This window comes from Heptranchias perlo, chromosome 1 (assembly GCF_035084215.1).
Source record: "Heptranchias perlo isolate sHepPer1 chromosome 1, sHepPer1.hap1, whole genome shotgun sequence".
NCBI classification, from domain to species: Eukaryota; Metazoa; Chordata; class Chondrichthyes; order Hexanchiformes; family Hexanchidae; genus Heptranchias; species Heptranchias perlo.
In genome coordinates, this window is record NC_090325.1 from 120,024,434 (window position 1) to 120,047,030 (window position 22,597).

The 22,597-nt window shown below is 40.5% G+C and overlaps 1 protein-coding gene across 1 annotated transcript in view; it reads left to right on the top strand.

Moving 5' to 3' along the window:
• antxr2a (ANTXR cell adhesion molecule 2a) overlaps window positions 1-22,597 on the top strand; it is a 232,900-nt gene that overhangs the window by 108,242 nt on the left and 102,061 nt on the right. Inside the window, exons 12-16 of the mRNA XM_067990638.1 lie at window positions 8,155-8,250; window positions 11,796-11,837; window positions 12,479-12,574; window positions 16,398-16,565; window positions 16,996-17,076. Coding sequence (XP_067846739.1) covers window positions 8,155-8,250; window positions 11,796-11,837; window positions 12,479-12,574; window positions 16,398-16,565; window positions 16,996-17,076 — 483 coding nt within the window. The remainder of the gene's footprint in view (window positions 1-8,154; window positions 8,251-11,795; window positions 11,838-12,478; window positions 12,575-16,397; window positions 16,566-16,995; window positions 17,077-22,597) is intronic.

Below are 22,597 nucleotides of genomic sequence, written 5' to 3' on the forward strand. Positions count from 1 at the left end.
CCCCCTGATTCCCATTGACTTCAATTTTACGAGGGCTCCTTGGTGCCACACTCGGTCAAATGCTGCCTTGATGTCAAGGGCAGTCACTCTCACCTCACCTCTGGAATTCAGCTCTTTTGTCCATGTTTGGACCAAGGCTGTAATGAGGTCTGGAGCCGAGTGGTCCTGGCGGAACCCAAACTGAGCATCGGTGAGCAGGTTATGGGTGAGTAAGTGCCCCTTGATAGTACTGTCGACGACACCTTCCATCACTTTGCCGATGATTGAGAGTAGACTGATGTGGCGGTAATTGGCCGGATTGGATTTGTCCTGCTTTTTGTGGACAGGACATACCTGGGCAATTTTCCACATTGTCGGGTAGATGCCAGTGTTGCAGCTGTACTGGAACAGCTTGGCTAGAGGCGCAGCTAGTTCTGGAGCACAAGTCTTCAGTACTACAGCTGGGATGTTGTCGGGGCCCATAGCCTTTTCTGTATCCAGTGCACTCAGCCATTCGACCTTACTAGGACACAGCAGCACCTTAACAGAATTAATCCATTGTGCACTACATGATACTATACTCTCATCCTTGTAAATGAGCACATCTTCTGACTTATTTCAGCAAAGCCACAGGAGGTTTTTTTTATTCGTTCATGGGATGTGGGCGTCGCTGGCAAGGCCAGCATTTATTGCCCATCCTTAATTGCCCTTGAGAAGGTGGTGGTGAGCTGCCTTCTTGAACCGCTGCAGTCCGTGTGGTGAAGGTACTCCTACAGTGCTGTTAGGTAGGGAGTTCCAGGATTTTGACCCAGCGACGATGAAGGAACAGCGATATATTTCCAAGTCGGGATGGTTCGCAACTTTAAAGGGAACGTGCAGGTGATGATGTTCCCATGTGCCTGCTGCCCTTGTCCTTCTAGGTGGTAGAGGTCGTGGGTTTGGGAGGTGCTGTCGAAGAAGCCTTGGTGAGTTGCTGCAGTGCATCCTGTGGATGGTACACATTGCAACCATGGTGCGCCGATGGTGAAGGGAGTGAATGTTTAGGGTGGTGGATGGGGTGCCAATCAAGCTGGCTGCTTTGTCCTGGATGGTGTCGAGCTTCTTGAGTGTCGTTGGAGCTGCACTCATCCAGGCGAGTGGAGAGTATTCCATCACACTCCTGACTCGTGCCTTGTAGATGGTGGTAAGGCTTTGAGGAGTCAGAAGGTGAGTCACTTGCTGCAGAATACCCAGCCTCTGACCCGCTCTTGTAGCCACAGTATTTTTGTGGCTGGTCCAGTTATGTTTCTGGTCAATAAGATCCACTGTAATGTTTAAAAACTGCATATTGAGTTCCTCCAGATGCCACATTCCGGCTGTCATTTTGTTACAGATGCAAAATAACCTTAAAATGCCATTTGCTCTGAGCTGCAATCTGAAACTGATTAACACATTCCAATCTGCAAAGTTCCTTGATCAAGATTGACCTGAGCCTCTGTTTACTTGACTGTTGAACTTTGTGATCTTAAAGGAACACAGACACAGATTAGCACAGGGGTGTCAAGCATATTTTATATGGTGGGCCTGATGCAATTTCCTGTCACTTGGTGCAGGCCCCATTCAGCAAAAGGTATTAAAATAGATAAAGATAAAACATATTGGTACTTACTTACATTTAGATTTTATTTCCTATATTGCGACAGTGATTACACTTCAAAAGTATTTAAATGCTTGTAAAGTGCTCTGCAACATCCTCAGGTCATGAAAGCAGCTATATATAAAATGCAAGTTGTATTTACCGCTGCTCCCCGATACCTGACACCACTTGGCTTGAACCATTGCATCAATCTTTTGACCAAAGACTGGTCTGTGGTTATCTTGAGTATCAGGTTCAGATTTGTGTCACAAAGTTGAGAACATAGTTTAGATTTGTTGATATTCATGATGAAGAATACTTGTCCACACATGCACATGGTCCTAAACATGGAAAGATTTCTTGACGCGAAGGACTTCCAGTTGGGATAATTTGGTGCCAGGTATTGCTAAAACTCAGTTACAACAATATCGGAAAACTTGTCCTTCAACAGAGTGTTGCATTGCAAATCAACAACTTCCATTTGGCGCTCCTTTGGTATATCATGCACATTGACAGAAATGGCGTGCTGAGAATTGCAAACTCTCCTTCATGGTTCCTGAAGTCAGAGACTCGTTCTTGAAATTCCTTTCTCAGTTCAGCAATTTTGCCTTTGCACTGTCCTGTGGTAACATCACATTGAGTCCCAACGTAGTGATACCAAGGTGGGAAAATGTGCCAAGTTACTCTGGGAAAATTGCTTCTCCCACAGTTGAAGCTTCATCTCAAAGGCCCAAACGTTGTCATAGTATTCTGTCACTACTTGGTTGCGCCCTTGCATTCTTCTATTGAGCAAGTTCAGATACCCTGTAATATCCACCACGAAAGCAAGATCTTGAAGCCATTCATTGTCCTGTAAGTCAGTAACATTTTTTCCTTTCCGATCCAAGAACAGTTGTAAGTGCTTCAACACAGCTCCCTGACCTAGCTATCGAACTGCAGAGTGATATGGCAGCTTATGGTGAATTTCATATTCTTCCAACAGCCGACTAAAATTCTGGTGGTTGAGAACTACACCTCAAATAACAGTTTTAATAACCATGATTTATCTACAACATGCTCACTTTCAAAGTTTTACTGCACAGAGCTCCTTGATGTAAAATATAATGAAAACTATTAAACTTCTATAACATAGGAACAGGAGCAGGAGTTTGCCACAACTCCAGCTTTCTTGCCCACCATTGCAGGTACCCCATCTGTGGCCGCACTCTTGTCCTTCTAAAATAGTGCATCCACAGACTTAGTGTGAGCAGCACAATGGGAGACCTGCAGGATATATACAAGATATGCAGCTCTCCCATGGCATTGATCATGCTGTTTTAAAGCAGTAGAGGTGTTATGCTATGTAGCACAAAATGTATTGTCAGAGCCATTGATTTAAAGTAATTAGTTCAAATTCCATTTTTATTATGATACTCAGGAATTTTAACCAGTGCTTCGGAGATCAAATAGTAACTCTCTCTATTTTTGCATGAAAAAGGTAAATGAGTGGCCTTGATTATTATGTGTTCCTTTACCTTTTTATTTCATTATTATCTTTTAACGATTTTAACCTGGGATATGCAGGAAAATGGTAGGTGACATGCAAAAGATTGAGGGTAGGTATGTGGGCTTAGCGGTAGAGGGGATGGAACTATTGGGGGGGATTGAGTTTTGGCAGTAGGTGGCTGGTTCAGGGGGATGGCAGAAGCTGAAGCTTTTATAGCATGAGGAGTGGGTTTGTTTTGAGTAATTTGATTGATTAGCCGTCTTTTGTTTAGAGGTTCTCCTGACTGGCCAATCATGATAGGTTGTTTTCATAAATCCTTGGTAGTTTGTCATTGGCAATGTTCTAGCCACTTTCCTCATCTTTTAATTTGCATATTCCCTACATCTTCAGTTCTGATCTGCTATTTTACTTCATCAACAAAATGCAGGAAGTATTACAGTTAAAAGAAATTATGTGCTATAAGCAAGACATTTAATAGATTTTGTACGTAGATATATCTATAAATTACAAAAAAAAACACGCCTCTATGGCCCAACTGTAGCATCATATCTCAAAATGTGGCACCTCAAAGGCATCACTTGTCTATAACGGCAGAGACACATTTTTGAGTCCACTTCCACTTTTCTACCGTTTTTGGTTTCTAGTTTCTTTGCACCTGCCTTTTTGTTACATTTTACTACATATGTTCTTCTAAAATGCATTGTATAAATAGAATTCATAGGCATGCCATTAAAGTAGGGATGATCCCCCCCCCCCCCCCCCTTAGTGATGCGTCATATAATAAGGGTGGGAGTATAGTACACCTTGTGTGTCACAAAATTGCATTCACACCACAGATAGAAACTTGCCCTCGGCATTAAATTACACAAATGACTTGTATCTAATTGTGATAAGTTGTGTGCCCTTACATCTTTAAATGCCTTCCATTTTTGTACCCATCACTATTGGTCATGTGTCTTTGGTCTATACTCACCTGGAAGTGTTAGTATGGTGCATATTTGCTGAAGTAGACATAAATCTTCTTGCATTTTTGCAGCTCAGTGGAAAACTAATAATAGGAGTAGTATATGCAGCCACGTTACACTCTTTAATCTGTGCCAGCACAATGATTATGAAGTATAATGCTGCCATAAAACAAGGTCACTGGAAGAGAAAATACATATTATAGGATAGAGTTCCAATAATCTGAAACCAATTACAAAGTTTTGCTCTCTCACTTATGTAGTTAGATAACAATCACACAAAGATGCTGCTTAAATTTAGCCCTCTGTTAGAACATGAACAGCATATTAAGTGCTTGGGTAACAGTTCACAAATATAAAAAAAACCTTGCTCCATACATAATATATAGTGCATAGTTTGTTTCTTGGTAAACCACTGCTGTTTTTGTGCTAAGGCAGTACTGTAGTACCAATTATATAATGCCATATATTTTCAAATCATTGAGCTGCAAGAGGCCAATTGAGTGTCAAAGACGAGAAGAGTGTGGAGTTTAGTTTCAATGGGAGATCATCCTTAAAATATTCTGATTTGTCTTTTTTTGGATCCAGTGGATGACCTCACACTTCCCCACATTGAACTCCATCTGCCACCGTTTTGCCCATTCATTTAATCTGTCTATGTCCCTTTGTAATTTCCTGCTCCCATCTGCACAATTTACTGTGCTTCCTACCTTAGTATCATCTACAAACAAGGATATACAATTCTCTATTCCTTCATCCAAGTCATTGATGTATATGGTGAAAAGCTGAAGCCCAGTACAAATCCCTGGGCAACACCATTTGTCATCTCCTGGCAATCAGAGTACGTTGCCTTTACCCTTTTCCCTGTCTCCTACCTCCCAACCAATTACCAACCCAAGTCACAAGATTACCTCAATTTTGTGTGCTTTCCTTTTTGCTAATAATCTTTTGTGCACAATCTTATCACATGCCTTCTGGAACTCCATATAGACAACATCCAGGGGTAGTAAATTGCTGTTAGAGATTTTTAAAATTTAAAATTATTTTTATTTCTTACTTTTCCTTTCTGTCTCTCTTTTCTCTCTCTCTTAATCCAATCTTTCTTTCCCTCTCTTTATTTCTCTTCCTGTACCTAATTTGACTCTTAATCACTCTCTCTCCTTCCCCGTCATTCCTCTGTTTCTTTCTCAATCATTAAATCTCACTGGTTAAGGAGATAGACTGTTGGCTACATTGCTCACCAAGGTCCCAGATTCCCCATAGCCCTCGTTATCAGCTCGCTGTTCCAGCAGCTTGGCAGCTCCACTGAGCTGCAGGGCAAAAAATTTTCGAGCTGAAGGGTGAGGGGAAAAATCTAACTAATGGAGCTTACTGCGAGATACCCCACTCCAGCAAAATCTGGGCCAATATGAAAGGAAATAACAAGGGCTTTCTTACAAAATATAAAAAAAACAATAATAGTTTTAAAGAGAGGGTAGGATTGCTCTGGGAGGGAGCTTGATTGTGGAGGATGAAGGTATGGTGGAGATAATAAATATTTTACTACTTCATCTAACCATATCAGGATACCCTTCTATTCCTTTCTCCCTCATGTGCTTATCTAGCTTCCTCTTAAATGCATCTATGCTATTTGCCTCAACTATTCCTTGTGGTAGCACATCCCACATTCTTACCACTCTTTGGATAAAGAAGTTTCTCCTGAATTCCCTACTGGATTTATGGCCTCTAGTTTTGGATTCCCCGACCAGTGGAAACATTTTCTCTACGTTACCCTATCATTATCTTAAAGACCTCTATCAGGTCATCCCTCAGCCTTCTCTTTCCTAGGGAAAAGAGCCCCAGCCTGCTCAGCCTTTCCTGATAAGGGTATCCTCTCAGTTCTGGTATCATCCTTGTGACTCTTTTTTGCACCTTCTCCATTGCCTCAATATCCTTTTTATAATATGGAGACCAGAACTGTGCACAGTACTCCAACTGTGGTCTAACCAAGGTTCTGTACAAGTTTAACATAACTTCTTTGCTTTTCAATTCTGTCCCTCTCGAAATGAACCCTAGTGCATGATTTGCCTTTTTTATGGCCTTACTGACCTGCGTTGCTACTTTTTAGTGATTTGTGTATCTGTACCTCTAGATCCTTTTGCTCCTCTATCCCGTTTGGACTGATTATCCAAACAGTATGTGGCCTCCTTATTCTTCCTACCAAAATGCACCACCTCATACTTCTCTATATTGAAATTCATTTGCCAATTACATGTCCATTCTGCAAGTTTATTAATATCCTCTTGCATTTTGACACATTCTTCCTTTGTATTAACTATACCCCCCAATTTGGTGTCGTCCACAAATTTTGCAATTGTCCTTCCGATTCCTGAATCCAAATCGTTGATGTAAATTGTGAACAACAGTGGTCCTAGCACCGATCCCTGTGGAACACCACTTCCCACCTTTTGCCAATCTGAGTAGTTACCCTTAACCCCTACTCTGTTTTCTGTTTTGTAGCCAACTTGCTATCCATTCTGCTACCTGTCCCCTGACTCTACATGTTCTGACTTTAGCCATGAGTCTACAATGTGGTACCTTATCGAAGACCTTTTGAAAATACAGATATATTACATCTACTACATTACCCTTGTCTACTCTTTCTGTTACTTCTTCAAAGAATTCAAAAAGGTTGGTCAAGCATGACTTTCCCTTATGAAATCCGTGCCAACTATTCTTTATTATATTTTTGTTCTCTAGATGTCTTTCTATTACACCTTTGAGTAAAGATTCCATTATCCTCCCTACCGCCTACATTAAGCTAACTGGTCTACAGTTCCCTTAGTTTGATTAGTTTATCAATTATCTCCCCCCTTTTTATCTTAAATGTTTTAATTTCTTTTTTGACTGTCTTTTAATGTTCTGCCCACCTTGTTTGCCTCTGTATTTACCAGAGATACTAAGTAACTATTCAATATATGTACCATTTAGCTGCTGTTATTTGTGTGTCTGTAGAATGTACTATTTCTTTTTATATTCCTTGATAATTTAATTTTGTAGTTCCTCTGTGCTTTCCTAATTGTTTTTTGAGTTCTTTCTTAACCTGTTCGTATTCCCTTTTTGTCATCCTCTTCTTTCTCCTTTATTGTCTATGTACTTAGTGTATGCCTTTTTCTTTAGTTTCAGTTTTACTCTTATCTCTTTATTCATCCATAGTGTTTCATTATTGGCTAGTTTGTTCTTTTTAGAGGAATATATTTCTCCTGAACACTCTTGATCACCATTTCGAATATTATCCACTGCTTTTCTATTTCTTTGTCTTTTAAATTTTTTTCCAGTTTACCTTCCCTAGTTCCACTCTCAACCCCTCAAAATTAGCTTTTTTCCAATCTATTACTTTTGTCTTTGTCTTACTTATGTCTTTCTCAATCATTATTTTAAACCTTATTATGTTATTATCGCTATTGCCTAGATATTCCTCTATGCCTACTTCTCTTATCTGTTCTGGTTCAATTCCCATTACTAGTTCTTGTTGGGTTTCTCATGTACTGGGTAAGAAAGGAGCCCTGTACGCATTGTAAAAACTCCATTCCCTTTTCTCCTTTCCCTACCTCTTCTCAGTTTATTTGGGGGTAGTTGAAATCTCCCATGATTATTATTCAATGTTTTTTACTCATTTCATAGATTTTTCTATATTTTTCATCCTCCACTTCCCTTCCACTATTAGGTGGTCTGAAGAATATATCTATTAACGTGATCGATCCCTTCTTATCCTTTGTCTCAATCCATATGGATTCTGTTGCTATCTTAATGTTACTTATGTCCCTTTTTTACTGCCATTATGTTGTCTCTGATTAGTACAGCTATCCCACCCCCTTCCCCCTTATTAGAGATAACTTTAGAAAAGGAATTGGTTCCTTGCGTTCTCTTGCACAAGTTTAAGAATCATTCCTTTGCTTTAATTTGTTTTGATTTTTTTTTTCCCTGTACAAATTAGATAACTCAAAATCAAAATATATAGTTGGATTTAAATCCAAAGTAGCAAATAAGCGATACTATTCATGTCATTTGTAAGATTTGACTACATTGAATTGCATTGTAAAAATGTCTACTGCCTTATATTTCCTTGACAGTCTGATGGGACAGCTATATTGATTGCCATTTTCACCATACTGCTACTGGCGGGACTAGTGTTGCTCTGGTGGTTCTGGCCTCTCTGCTGCAAAGTGGTAAGTATGAATAAATGCGAATTTAAGACCGTACGTGGTTTTTAAAACTCAGTTGACTTTCAGTGTTGAGTATATTGAATTAAGGATCCAATGTGCATGAGATTTCTGTATATATCAGGCACTAAATACTGATAACTAAATAAGTTCTAAAAAGTATAAGCTGCAACTCTAGTAATAACTTCACACCTTTTGGTTTTGTAGATTTACTTGTAGTTGTACCAGTTGTGGGTCAAAACCAACTCTAAACTACATACATTTGTACTTCATACCTGACAAACCATGATTCTTCTATATATCTTCTATAAGTTCAGTATACTACATTTCAATATTCTGCACTTCTATTATTCCAGTTTGCTTCAGGTCCTATTGTTTTAGCTTAACATCAATAATAGTGCTAACAGCTAGCTTGGAGGCTGTCCTGCCAAGATGAATATCAGTAAATCATGGGCACTCTAGTCACGATTTTACATCTATTCAGCTGTGCAATCATTGGGAGAGTGCTTGCAATTTCCCGATATGTAGTGTAAATCCATCCTTGGTCAGTCCTAGTGATATTTTAGTAATGGAGTTTGACTTAACTAATCTTCTAGTTATGACCTGTTGCTGTGCTGTAAATTCTACGTTATTGGATAGCTCTTTCAAAGAGCCGGCACAGGCACGATGGGGCGAATGACCTCATTCTGTGCTGTAAGATTCTGTGATTCTATGATTGCTGTTATTGCTAAAAGCTTTTCCTCTTCAGAGTTGGGGGTGCCATTTTACCAAGGAATTTATTTCTTAATACAAGAATTATCTCCCGTACTAGAGGTATCAACTGAAAAGTAAAATCTTTCTTGTACTAATTTTCAGATTATTTTTGTGTTAGTAAAGCTCATTCTTTTTGCAAAAGTTAGGTGCAACAGAGCTTCCTGTCTATCACAGGAAGGATACAACAAAACATCTTGATTAGAACTGCGTTAGCACATTTGTAGAGAAAAGACTAATTATTGCCACAGCTTTGAACAGTTAGATACAGATACAAACAACTTCCTGCAAGAATGGTTCCTGAGATACCTAACTTCAGTTTTCTTTATTCCATCACCATTTTAAGTCACTACCCCATCATGAGAGAAAAATAAGCCCTGTGAAAAGATTGTGTCACAAACTTCTTGTCTGGTAAAGTTCAGTTCTGAAGAGCATTTGATTGCGCTAATTTCAACTGCACTTTTGTTGCAGAAAACCTTTCCTGTCATGGATGGACTGAGTGTCTTTCACAGAACCATGACTTCATTACCTCTAAATTCTGTTAACGTTGTTAGACGAGATCAAAGGAATACAAGCGTATAAAGCTCAGTAAAATATTCGGCCAAAGTGACTGAATTAGACTTTCAACTTTTTAAGGACAAAGTTACAAGAAAGATGAGGAAGAATTCAAATCATCTCTGTACTCAAATAGACAAAAAGCAAAAACAGAAAATGCACAGCAGATCAAATTAGCATCTGAAAGAGAACGAGAGGTTAATGTTTCAAGTGTGATTCTTTATCAGAATTGACAATTCCTGATGAAGGGTTCTATCTAAACAACAACAGTAACAAATTGCATTTATGTAACGCTATTAATGTAGAAAAATGTCACTTGCAGTTACTTCACTACATTTCATGGAATTGTGAACAAAAAATGGATGCTGAACCAAAGAAGGAGAAATTAGGAGGGGGTGAGCAAAAGCTTGGTGAAAGAGTTGGGTTTTAAGGAGGGTCTTAAAGAAGAGAGGCAGAGAGACTTAGAGAGGGAATCCCAGAGAGTGGGACCTAGGTGGATGAAGGCACAGAAACTAGCAGTGGGGCAAGGGAGGGAGGGGAATACACAAAAGAGGTCGGTTCAGAGGAATGGAGAGTTCTGGATGGGAGGATTGCAGGGCTAGAAGAGGTAACAGAGATGGACAAGGCCATAGAGAGTTTTAAACACAAGGATGAGAATTTTAAATCTGAGGTATTGTGGGACAGGGAGCCAATGTAGGCCAGGGAGGATGGAATAATGGGAAAGTGGAACTTGTGGGATAAGACATAGACAGCAGAGTTTTGGATGAGCTGAAGTATATGGAGGATAGGAGGCCAGTCAGATGACTACTGGAATAATCGAGTCTGGAGTTGACAACGACATAGATGAAGGTGTCAGCAGCAGATGGGCTAAGATAGAGTCAATGTTACAGAGGCGGAAGTAAACGGTCTTTATAATAGAGAAGATATACTGTCAGAAGCTCATCTCAGGATTGAAGAGGCCACTGTGGTCACAAACAGTCTGATTCAGCCTGAGACAGAGACAGAGATTGAGGAAGGGGATGGAGTTGGTAAGTAAACAAAGTTTGTAGCAGGGGTTGATGACAAAGCCTTTGGCCTTCCCAATGTTTCACTTGAGGAAGTTAATGGCTCACCCAGAACAGGATGCTGGATAAAGCAGTCTGACATCAAAGGGGTCAAAAGAAGTGGTGGAGAGATAGAACTGGATGTTGTCAGGTTACATATGGGAAGAGAAGTCATTGGTAGAGATGCTTTGACTATGATCAAATCTGTAACAGTAGAACCATGCAACGATGGCCTGGGGGAGTGGCATTGGAGGAGGATAGTGGTCAGTCTTATCAAAGGCTGCAGAGAGGTCAGGAAGGGATAATGCTCCCCTGTTAGAGTCACAGAGAAAGTTGTTTATAGCTTTGCTTAGGGCTGTTTTGCAGTTTTGGGAGGGCTAAAACCTGGTTGGAGGGGTTCAAACAGGGAGTTGCAAGATAGATGGGCAATGATCTGGAAGGTCAAAATATGCTTATGGACCTTAGAGAAGAAAAGAATATTGGAGATGGGACAGCAGTTAGTATGGAGAGGGGTTGAGGGGGTGTTTTTTTTTGGTTGGGTGACGGGGTGAAAATGCTACTTTTGAAGGAAGAGGACAGAGGGAGCCATTTAAAATATCAGCTATAGGAGAACTGTATGTGTGTGTTTTGTGTATTTATAGAAAAGCTTATTCTGCTTAATTGATGAACTTGATATGTTTGAAGTTTGTAGGCCTGCAACATGAGATATAGAAATAGCGCTTGTGGCTAGTTTGTGGTCTAGGTGACCAAAAGGTAGACACACGTCAGAGATGCAGGAAAATCATCATAAATATTACAGGCACTTTGTATTCTTCGGTATCAGATGGATTAATTCATGGTCCATCTGATACTCACTAATGGACTGCTGAAGTCCTCGTGAGCAGGGTTATTATGAAGTAGTAACGCTCATTCTATTAATTGTTAAATAAATAGACATGTATAAGTGCATCTGCTAACGGGTTGATTTTATCCAACACGAGAGACTAGGTGCTAGCTTGCACAAAGTCTTAGTAATGAATAGTCACGGGAGAAGACACACCAGTTGGCAATCTGTGAACAAACATTAATAGGCAATAAAAATAACACACCAGTTGGCAATCTGTGATCGAACTTTAAATAGGTGCTAGAAGTGGAATGCTACACAGAGATCTTTTATATCATTGCTGTTACACAAATAATTTTTGTTTTATGATTTGGTTCCAGGTCATAAGAGCTCCTCCCCGCCCACCTCCCCCAATAAAAGAGGTAAGTGAATGTTCTGCTGCATGAAAATGTTGTTAACGAAGAATAGTACAAATACTGAAAGATCAACATTGTTTCATAGTTTTATGGTCTGAAATGCTTCTTATAAATTTTATTGATTAACCTCCTGTGTACAAAAGTATGACCAAAGCAGTTAAGTGTCAGAATGTTAAGAGGATCAAACTTCTCTTGATTCATGAATTTATAAGTTCTTATTGTTTGTATTAAAACCAAAAAGGTTAAAAATAAAACTACATAAGTTGCCTTTTTGATATAGATCAAAAGATTTAATTAGCCTATTCAGATTTATTGGGGGTAATTTTCACTTTGGGCGTGGGTGAAAAACTGACAGCTGCGGACCAGCTGCCCATTATATACCCTGCTCCATTATCATTTCCATTGACATCAGTGGAAAGAAAAATCCGGTGGGGTGTACAATTGACAGCCAATCTGCAACTGCCAGTTTTTCGCCCACGCCCAAAGTGAAAATGACCCCCCATTATCCTTTCAGTGATTTTTTTAATACTTAATTACAAGTTTAGTACACAGCTGAAGGAAAAGTATTGTATATATTTATGTATACAGTTATCCGTTGCAAGTTAAGTGCAGTAATAATTTGTCACATCAATCTACTTAATATATAGGAAACTGTACCAGATCCAGAAGCAAACAAGAAGTGGCCAACTGTTGATGCCTCATACTATGGTGGTAGAGGTGTTGGCGGCATAAAACGAATGGAGGTATATTACTAAATTTATTTCTTATTACTGTTTGAGTTGAAGAAATTGGATCTTCGACACACTGAGTAGGGTCATAAGGTTAAATTGCCATTATGGATAGTGAGAAATTCCTGGGGAGGCCTTGGGGCATATGGATGTGGAGTGGAACAGAACTTCCAACAGCCTACTGCCAGTATCCTTAGTCCCATCAGAAATCCTGGGATCAGGCTACTTTGAATGTTTTGAACGGGCACCTGCACTGTTTCTGATGCATCTGGGGGAGGGGAGGAATTTTGGGTTGGCACTGTGGCGCCCCTGTTTAGGCAATCCAATTGATTGCTTAGCACTGCATGTAAAGTTTACCCCCCTCCTCCCACCATGGTCTTGGCAGCACTGGACACCAGGAGCTGTCAGGCATTTGCATTGTCCAGTATTGCTAAGGGAGTAAAGGAGGAAAATATGTGCCATTGTGTTAATCCTGCCCACTTGAGAGCAGGTGTTTTTGGGCCCACCTCCTAAAACTGCCAGAGTTTCTGACATGGCCAAAATGATGTAGAACCCTGATGGATCCGGGTTCTGTCTCAAATTTGTAAATGGTAACAGCAGAACCATTACTAGCACCTGCTATCCGAGAAAATGGGAGCGGTGATTAAGATCGAAAGTTGTTGAATTCAGTGTTGAGGCCGAGAGGCTGTAATGTGCCTGAACGAAAGATGAGGTGCTTTTCTTGAGTTTGGGTTGAGTTTCATTGGAACAGTGTAGGAGGCCGAGGACAGAGAGTCAGAGTGGGAGTGGAGAATTAAAGTGGCAAGCGACCGGAAGTTCGGGGCCACACTGAGGTGTTCAGCAAAACGGTCACCCAATCTGTGTTTGGTCTCCCCAATGTGAGCAATGAATACAGTGTACTAAGGTGGAAGAGGTACAAGTAAATCACTGTTTCACCTGGAAGGAGTGTTTGGGACCTTGGACGGTGGGAAGGGAGGAGGTGAAAGGGTAGGTGTTGCATCTCCTGCGCTCTCATGGGAAGGTGCAGTGAGAAGGGGTGCTGATGGAAGAGTGGACTAGGGCGGCGCGGAGGGAACAGTCCCGTCAGAACGCTGAAAGGGGAGGGTAGGGAAGATTCGTTTGGTGGTGGCATCGCGCTGGAGGTGGTGAAAATGGCAGAAGATGATCCGTTGAATGTGGAGGCTGGTGGGGTGGAAGGTGAGGACAAAGGGGACCCTATCGTGGTTCTGGGAGGGATGGGAAGGGATGAGGGCAGAAGTGCAGGAAATAGGACGGACGTGGTTGAGGCCCCTGTCAACCACAGTGGAGGGGAGTCCTCGATTGAGTAAAAAGGAAGATGTATCGGAAGCATTGGTGTGGAAAGTAGCATCATCAGAACAGATGAGATGGAGAAACTGAGAGAATGGAATAGAACCCTTACAGGAAGCAGAGTGGGAGGAAGTGGGTTTATAGTAGATATTGGTGGACAGTCTATTCCCAGAAATGGAGATAGAGAAGTTAAGGAAGAGAAAGGAAGAGTGGAGATAGGCCACGTGAAAGTGAGGGAGGGGTGGAAATTAGAAGCAAAGTGGGTGACATTTTGAAAAAGAGGTGAGGGAGGGAACCTGAGTAGGACTGGAACAATAAACATTGTTCAGCTGTACGGAAGTTGATTCTTTAATTTCTTTGTAATGCACACTGTTACATATTTTGGTCTTTTTTAATCTTACTCTAGATTTTTTGGTTCCCATATTTTAAATTGCTCTCATAAGTGGGTGCTAACTCCCTAAATTTTTGAGAGCATCTTCACTAGGTAAGCTATCAACAGTGTGCCCAGGATAACAAACAGAACAACTTTTCCATTAGTTATTTTAGTTATACACACACCAATATGAGTGTTTACTCAGTCATAACACTTTCCTCTATGTGGCCTGGAAGAGCAGGAGCTGCCTTGCCTGCCCCGGACTTGCCCCCCACCCCCTCCTTCCCGCAAAACTCTCCAAGAATCCCCTTTCCCACACCTACCATCATGCTGGTGGGCAGCCGTTAGTTGCCTGATTTTCTGGAAGATAGCAGCCGCTTCCTGCCTTCTTCCCACCCATTCTGGTTAAAATTCCTTGGACCTGCTACCCGCTGCAATGGTTGAGTTTCTAACTCACCCCAACACACATCCGCACGGAGTTAAATTTGGGACCGAGCGGTATTCTCCCTAATTTCAGCAAGGTTGCATGAATTGCTTGTAGAATGTAACAAGATAAACTCTTTATAAAATTCTTCTTCTAAGTTGATACTTTTCAAGGTAGAGAAGAGTTAGTACATAAGATTTGATGTTACAATATCCATTGTCCAATTATTAAACATTAACGTTCATTAATGAATTTGGCCTCAGGTTCTGCTTTCTAGGTTGCAACCTAAAACTCTGAAGGTTCTCCAATCTGCTGTCACAGATATTGATGGCAGTGTTTTCCCTCCAAAGTTCTTTGCTGTATTTCTGATCTACTTTTTTCTCTCTCTTACATCCTTTCCTCATTTGCAAAACTGCTCAGAAAATGTAATTTCTTATGTGGCATATGAGAACATAATTTATGTCAATCTCAAATCCTGAGTGAAGAATGACTGTGGAAAATTTCATGGATTGAGCTCTTATGATAAAGATTATGGATAACCTGAGTGGACAGGGTAGGAAAGTCAGACGGCAAGTCATTCTGCCAGCTCGCTGCCACCTAACACCACTTCTGGGATTTTTCATCAGAAGTAACATTAGACAATGTAATACATCCGCCTAAATATGGGCGGCTGTATCATAATAAGATGCAATTGGCTGGATGACATCATCTGACATATTTCTTATCATTTATGCCTTAGCAATGCTGGGCACAAGGAACACCCGTTTTGCTAAAGGCTGCAGGGAGTGGGTGTACTTGGGATAACTGAGACTAAGTAGATAGGGATTGAGGGAAAGGAGATAGAGAATGAAGGATTGAATAAGGGACTAGGAGAGAGTGTGAGCCAAGGAGGAAAGAGGCAATCAGAAAAAGAGGGAAAGAGTCAAGAAAAGAAATGCACTTCTTTGTGCAAAGAGTGATTAATGTCTGGAATGGTCTATCAGTTAGAGTAGTGGAGGTTAAAATCTTTGGAATCATTCAAGAGGATGCTTGATGCTGTGATGGAGCAACTGTACGTTTCTGTGGAAGGATGGCCCGAATGGCCACTCTCATCTGTGCTTATCTTTGTAAATGAAACAAGTCACGTCACTCCAGCAGGGACTACCCAGGAAGATGTGGGCAACGTAAAGGAGGCAGAGACCTGACATCATGGGTCTCCGCCACATTTTTGTCTCCCTTGTGACTGGGAACTGAGCATTCCCTAGGGACATAGGAGAGGAATTTGGGGTGGTTAATGTTTTTTTTTGCTATCCTTGTCCATGTACGTGCCTTCCTTTCATGTATTAGTAGAGATGTGTGGTTATTTCTAGGAAAGTATCTTATTGTTTGGTGAAAGATTTGATAAAAAATGTAAACCACAGGCTGGGGTAAATATGCCCACTGTTATCTCTCTTTCTCAACTCCTCCTTATGGTTTTACTAAAATCAGCCTATGATGTAAAGTTTATTTGCATTTGCTAGCATAAACTGTAATGCATAATGAACTCGATGCGGCAGTAATTTTGAATAATGGTAACTAGTTTCTGATTGGGTTCTTAACTTACCAGCAACAGTAATTTAAGTCACTGGTTTGTGGATTTGCTGCATTTACGTTTTAGCGATAACTGTTGACTGCAGATTACCACTCCTATGTTTTTTTTCCTCTGATGAAATTGATGCCACTATTTGCTTATTACTGTTTTTTTTTCCTGCAAGGTCCGGTGGGGAGATAAGGGATCAACCGATGAAGGGGCAAGGCTAGAAAAGGCGAAAAATGCTATTGTAACAGTCCCAGATGTTGAAGAGGAACCTCTTGCTCCAAGGCAGGCCAAATCTGCCCCTTCTAATCAGCCTGCTCCACCAAAGTGGTATGATCCAATTAAGGTAATTTCTTACTATCTATTTACATATATTCCACTCCATAAGAAAATGTATTGTACTTTAGCAGGGCCAAAGTGCTGTGTATGGAACATTTAATAAAGATTCAAAAGTCAAGCGCTTGAGGCCTAATGACATGAATTTTGTGGGTAAAGATTAAGAAAAGTCACTGATCCTCTTTACTATTGACATTGTCCAGAGGAAGAATCATTTTAAAAACAAGACAAGGTGGCAAGTAAGATTGACAAGAAAAATGGAAACTTTTTTATTTGGTAAAATTGATAAACTATATTAGTAAGAAGAAAAGGAAACATTAGAACAAATTGTAAGTATGCAGTATTGTAGTAGGTGCCCAGTGCTTTTTGTATCTGAAAAGATCAACTGAGCCTTATTTCTTTTTCTGTGTTATCTTATATGGCATCTTTTTAAATTATAGGGCAGACTTGATGCATTGTGGGCACTGTTGCGGCAGCAGTATGATCGAGTGTCTTTGATGCGGCCACAAACTGGTGATGAGGTATTGATCAGATACTTTTTTTTTGAGGGGTGGGAGGGGGGACTTCATTTTAAAAGAATGTGCTAGCTTTATTGAAGATAGAATAAATCTAAGGTGTTCTGAGATACCGTGAAAATATCTATGCCGTCTGTGTGGGAGAGTGGGGGACAAGGTGTACTTCTAGTTATATATACGTTAACTGCAGAACAGTGATGTGTTATTGGTTTCTGTGATAACCAGATCTTCTGAAATCACATTTTAAATATTTACATTTTATTAGTGCTTTTCTTTCTAAACTGCTTGAACATAAGATGTAAATAAGTCAAATAAACAACTTTTTTAGTGGTTCTCTGCAAATTCTATTACATGGAGCCATTCCAAACTTTCAGAACTCAAGAATGGTCAGCTGATTTTATTACAGTGCATAACTGACCAATGGAACTCCAAATAAAATAAATGGGAATCAGTATGAATCATGCTAAGTGTAATGTGAAGGCAACACAATATTGCAGTCATCGTCTAGTGGCATTTCAGGCACTGCCCTTTGTCATTGTGTTGGTCGGGGTGAGAAGCATTGGTCAACCAGGCAATTCATTGTGAGTAAAGATGTGGTTTAAAAATTAAAGCCATCTCATTCTTGTGCAAGACTCATGTCTTCCCGATGACTAGAATAAAATAAATGTTAAGTGTAGGACCATTTTGGTTCTTCTGGTAGCTTTTGCAATGGAAGGATAAATTCAACGATTTTCATGCTCACAAGGTGGAGTTGCCCTCGACGGGAGTGCAGGTTGGAGATAGAGCCGCAACGCTATCGCGCCAATTTACTGACTTGCTCTCATTTCGAGTGCCATTCCCCGCTGGGAGCATAGGATCGCCGAATGTACCTGAGACATTAAAGCTACCATGAAGCGTTATGGTACATGATGAACTGATACTTTTTACACTTAGAAACTTATATAGTCTTTATACTCTTTCGTTATCAAAGAACAATAGAATGCTAGGTGTAATTGGTAAAACAAGAAAATTATAGCTGTCACTGTGTGTTCCTGAATAATATTTTGTCAGAATTCATAATCATGACATTCCAGACAGGTTCCTCTCTATGCTCCGGGTGGTGTGTAAAAGTACTAAGAACAACATGGCTGGACTGGATTTACAAATATGTGAAAATCCCCACAATTTTCTATTCATTTTCATGAACAGAAAATTGGGGAGAGTGCACCCAAAATTCCTCTCATGTGCTCCCCATAGCAATATTTCCTTTTTAAAAGCTATTATGGATTGTGCTTCTAACATTGTTTCTGGGTATTCCATTTTTCCCACTTTTGTAATCAGTTGTGCTTGAGGATATTCCATGGTGACGAGGACGCAAAGAGGCTGCAAAGGGATATAGACAGGTTAAGTGAGTGGGCGAGAAGGTGACAGATGGAGTATAATGTGGGGAAATGTGAAATTATCAGCTTTGGTAGGAAGAATAGAAAAGCAGAATATTTTTTAAAAGGTAAGAGACTAAGAAATGTTGGTATTCAGAGGGATTTGGGTGCCTTGTACACAAATCACAGAAAGTTAACAGGCAGGTACAGCAAGCAATTGGAAGGCAAATGGTATGTTAGCCTTTATTGCAAGAGGTTGGAATATAAGAGTAAGGCGATCTTGCTGCAATTATATAGGGCTCTGGTGAGATCATACCTGGAGTTTTGTATACAGTTTTGGTCTCCTTACCTAAGGAAAGATATATTTGCCTTTAGAGGGGGTGCAATGAAGGTTCACTAGATTGATTCCTCGGGTTATAGGGTTGTCCTATGAGGAGAGATTGAGTAGAATGGGCGTATATTCTCTGGAGTTTATACGAATGAAATGTATAAAATTCTTAGAGGGCTTGACAGGGTAAATGCTGAGAGGCTGTTTCCCCTGGCTGGAGAATCTAGAACTAGGGATTATAAAAACAAGATAAGGGGTTGGCCATTTAGGACTGAGATGAGGAAACATTTTTTCACTTGGAGGGTTGTGAGTCTTTGGAATTCTCTACCCCAGAGGGCTGTGGATGCTCAGTCATTGAGTATATTCAAGACTGAGATCGATAGATTTTTTGACACTAATGGAATCAAGGGATATGGAGATAGGGCGGGAAAGTGGAGTTCAGCTAGAAGATCAGCCATGGTCTTATTGAATGGCAAAGCAGGCTCGAGGGGCTGTATGGCTGCTCCTTTTTCTTATTTTCTTTTGTTCTTAAATAGTAGCAGAATATATTCACTAAAAATAGTATTGGTTCAGATGCCTCACCTGATACCTTACTTACAGTGGATAATTGCTAGTGTTTACTGTCACGTTTGCATTGAACCAATACACATGCTGAATACCCAGTTACTTGCCAAGTGAATGGAGTGCTATTATGTAGAACTGTAGGCCATCACAGATTTCAGTCAGTCTGTTTATACCAAGCTGATTTGAATCCATTTACCATTGAGTTGGATTTAAACTGCCATTAGCAGCTGTATTCTGATCTAACGTCACTGTGATTCACCAAGCATGTTTTGCTTCAAAACATCTGTAGTTTGTAATTCATTCAAACTTTTCAGTTATATAAATAGAGATTACCTTATTTATCTTTAAATGAGCAAAATGACTGAAATGGATGAAAGAAAATACAATCATACTCCAATTTAATTTGCGATTATACTGTACTTGCCAAACAAAAATGCTTCTTTTTCCAGTTTCAATTCTTTTAAAGTTAAAATGTTATTTTTGAGTTACCGGAGTTAGCATTAAAACACAAACTCACAAACAATATGTTATTAAATCAGCCACAGACTGCTTTCTAACTTCAGTGATTGAAAGTAATTCTGTGATAATAGTCTTTTGCGACTCACAAATTAGAATGAAGCTTAAAATAACTTGAAATTAGAAAAGAAACAAATTGTGATGTTTGTCAGATGAAAGTATTGACCCTGAAATAATGTAGCAGTAGCCAGTTAGTAGTTATTTTTTGCAGCTATCTTCAGATCAGCTCTCAGTCCAGCCAAAGCTTTTTGTTATATAGTCAAATGGAAAAGGGATGTTATATTCTTTAAAAGGTTGATCCCATATTATCAGGACTACACATCTTCTGCTTTGCTGTGTTTGAAGTACATCAGTGGTGGACATTTCCATATCACTTAAATAACATCAAAGCTACTAAATTGGTCTGCTGTTTTACTGGAATTATGTTTACATGTATGAAGCCAATAAACTCAAGGTTTGCTGTGACTGCATTTCTTCTTGGTAACTGGGAATTAAATTGTGCTTTTCACATGTTTATACAAAAAATAGTGATAAGAAATGGCAAAACAGTCCATATGGTGGGAGTATGAAAGTTATGGAGTTGGCTATCATATATTTGCGATTTATACTGGATAATCAGATTTTGCATTAAACACATCGACCACTCTCGCTCATAATGGCTGTCATTTTGGGACAAGGCTACAGTTTGTCACCAGAATTGTATTGTTTGCTTTACCAGTTTGGCTTTCTGTTAGTTTGATGGACGGTATCATAAATTATGCTTGCATTTACGTAGCACCTTATTGCATGAAAAGCGTTTCGGTTAATGAATTGCTTTAGAATTGTGGTTATTATTATGTAGGCAAATACAGCAGCCATTCAGCACAAGCAACATCCCACAAACAGCAATGAGGTCTAATTTTTTTTGGTAGTATTAGTTGAGGGAGAAATACTGGGCAGAATACTTAGAGGACTCCCTGCTCTCCTTAAATAATGCAATGGAATCTTTAATATCCATCTGAATAGACAGACGAGATCTCAGTTTAACACCTCATCCAAAGAATGGCATCTCCAACAATGCAACATTCCCTCAGTACTGTATTAGACGATCGGGCCAGATTACTTGCCAAAATCCTGATGGTCAATTTTAACTTGACAAAATCGCCATTAACGGGGCGGTAAAAGCCTCAAAATGGATTCGGTAGACTTACCGCCCCATTAATGCCGACGCTGTGCCCACCGCCGCTTTCACAGGGGACTACCGCTAGGTGGCCAAAGCTCCTGCCTGTTTCAGTCGGTAGGCCCCTTTTGCAAATCAGGGTCCTGTGACGTACATAGGACTCTGCTTGCCATTTTAGGACAGAATTAAAAGGAGCGTGCACCATGCGTTCTCCGACCAGTTTTACTGGCGATAGAGCTAGAGAGGCCCCGCAAAAGTAAGCTTTAAATTAGTTTTGTGGGGCCAGGAGGAACATGTGCTTCTCTGGGCCCCACAAAAATAATCTGGACTGCTGCCACCTCAGGCTCCCCCATTCCACATTTGTGACCACCACCCACCCCCGCCCCCCCACTAACTTACCTTGCCATCCAGCATCTGGGCTGCCCGATTTTGCACCGACCTGAATCCAGCGAACTGCATTAGGACGCCCATTTGGGGTGGGCGGCTGGGTGGTTCTATTTAAATGTGGCCCGGGCCGCTAAATGGCTCAAGTCTCTTCGCTGCCAGAACGGGCAGGCTGCTGGCGCACTCTGCTGGTTGACCATCCAAAAGTTAAAATCGACCCCCTAGTGTGAGGCTCAAAACCATAATTCTTCTGACCCAGAGGGAAGAGGGCTACCAACTGAGCCAACCTGGCAGGCAGGTATGAATTTAGACAGATTCACAATCCTGACATACAGTGGCTTTAACATGGTCAGTGTTTCCATAATTGATGAGCATTGTTTGCAAACAGATTTTGGCATATTTTAAAACAAGTTTTCATTACTTTCAATACCCCAAAGTGGTTGTGTAGAAATGTTGAACATTTTATGTTTCCACTTTCAACAGTTATGCTTTAGTGATTTATTGTAGCCCTGTGTCTGTGCTAACTTAATACTGGAAACCGTAAGTTCAGATAGGCCACATTTGCCAAGTTCTGTGTCATTAGGACTTTCAGTTTGTACAATTCTCAAATTATGCTAATCGTTATCGGTGGCAGATAGGTAACAGAGAATGGTATTACTGGTGGCAGCAAAGTAGTTTTCCACCTGACTGTAGTGATAAGTATGAGCTACCACCAGGATTCTGATTGCTTCCTGTTTGGGCACTGGTAGTAGGTAGCTGTTGTTGAAGCTTAGGGAAAGGGTTGACAATAGAGCAAGAGGCAGAATTCCTGCCCCACCAACCTCTTTTTTTGTTTTTGATTACAACAACAACTACTTGCATTTATATAGCATCTTTAACATAGTAAAACATCCCAAGGCGCTTCACAGGAGCGTTATCAAACAAAATTTGAACATAAAGGGATACTAGGACAGGTGACCAAAAGTTTGGTCAAAGAGGTAGGTTTTAAGGAGTGTCTAAGAGGAGAGAAAGCCAAAGAGATTTAGGGGGGGGTTCCAGAGCTTAGGGTCGAGGCAGCTGAAGGCACGGCTGCCAATGGTGAAGCGATGAAAATTGGGGATGTGCAAGAGGCAAGAATTGGAGGAGTGCAGGGATCTCTGAGAGTTGTGGGGAGGAGGTTACAGAGGTAGGGAGGGGCGAGGCCATGGAGAGATTTGAAAACAAGGATGAGAATTTTAA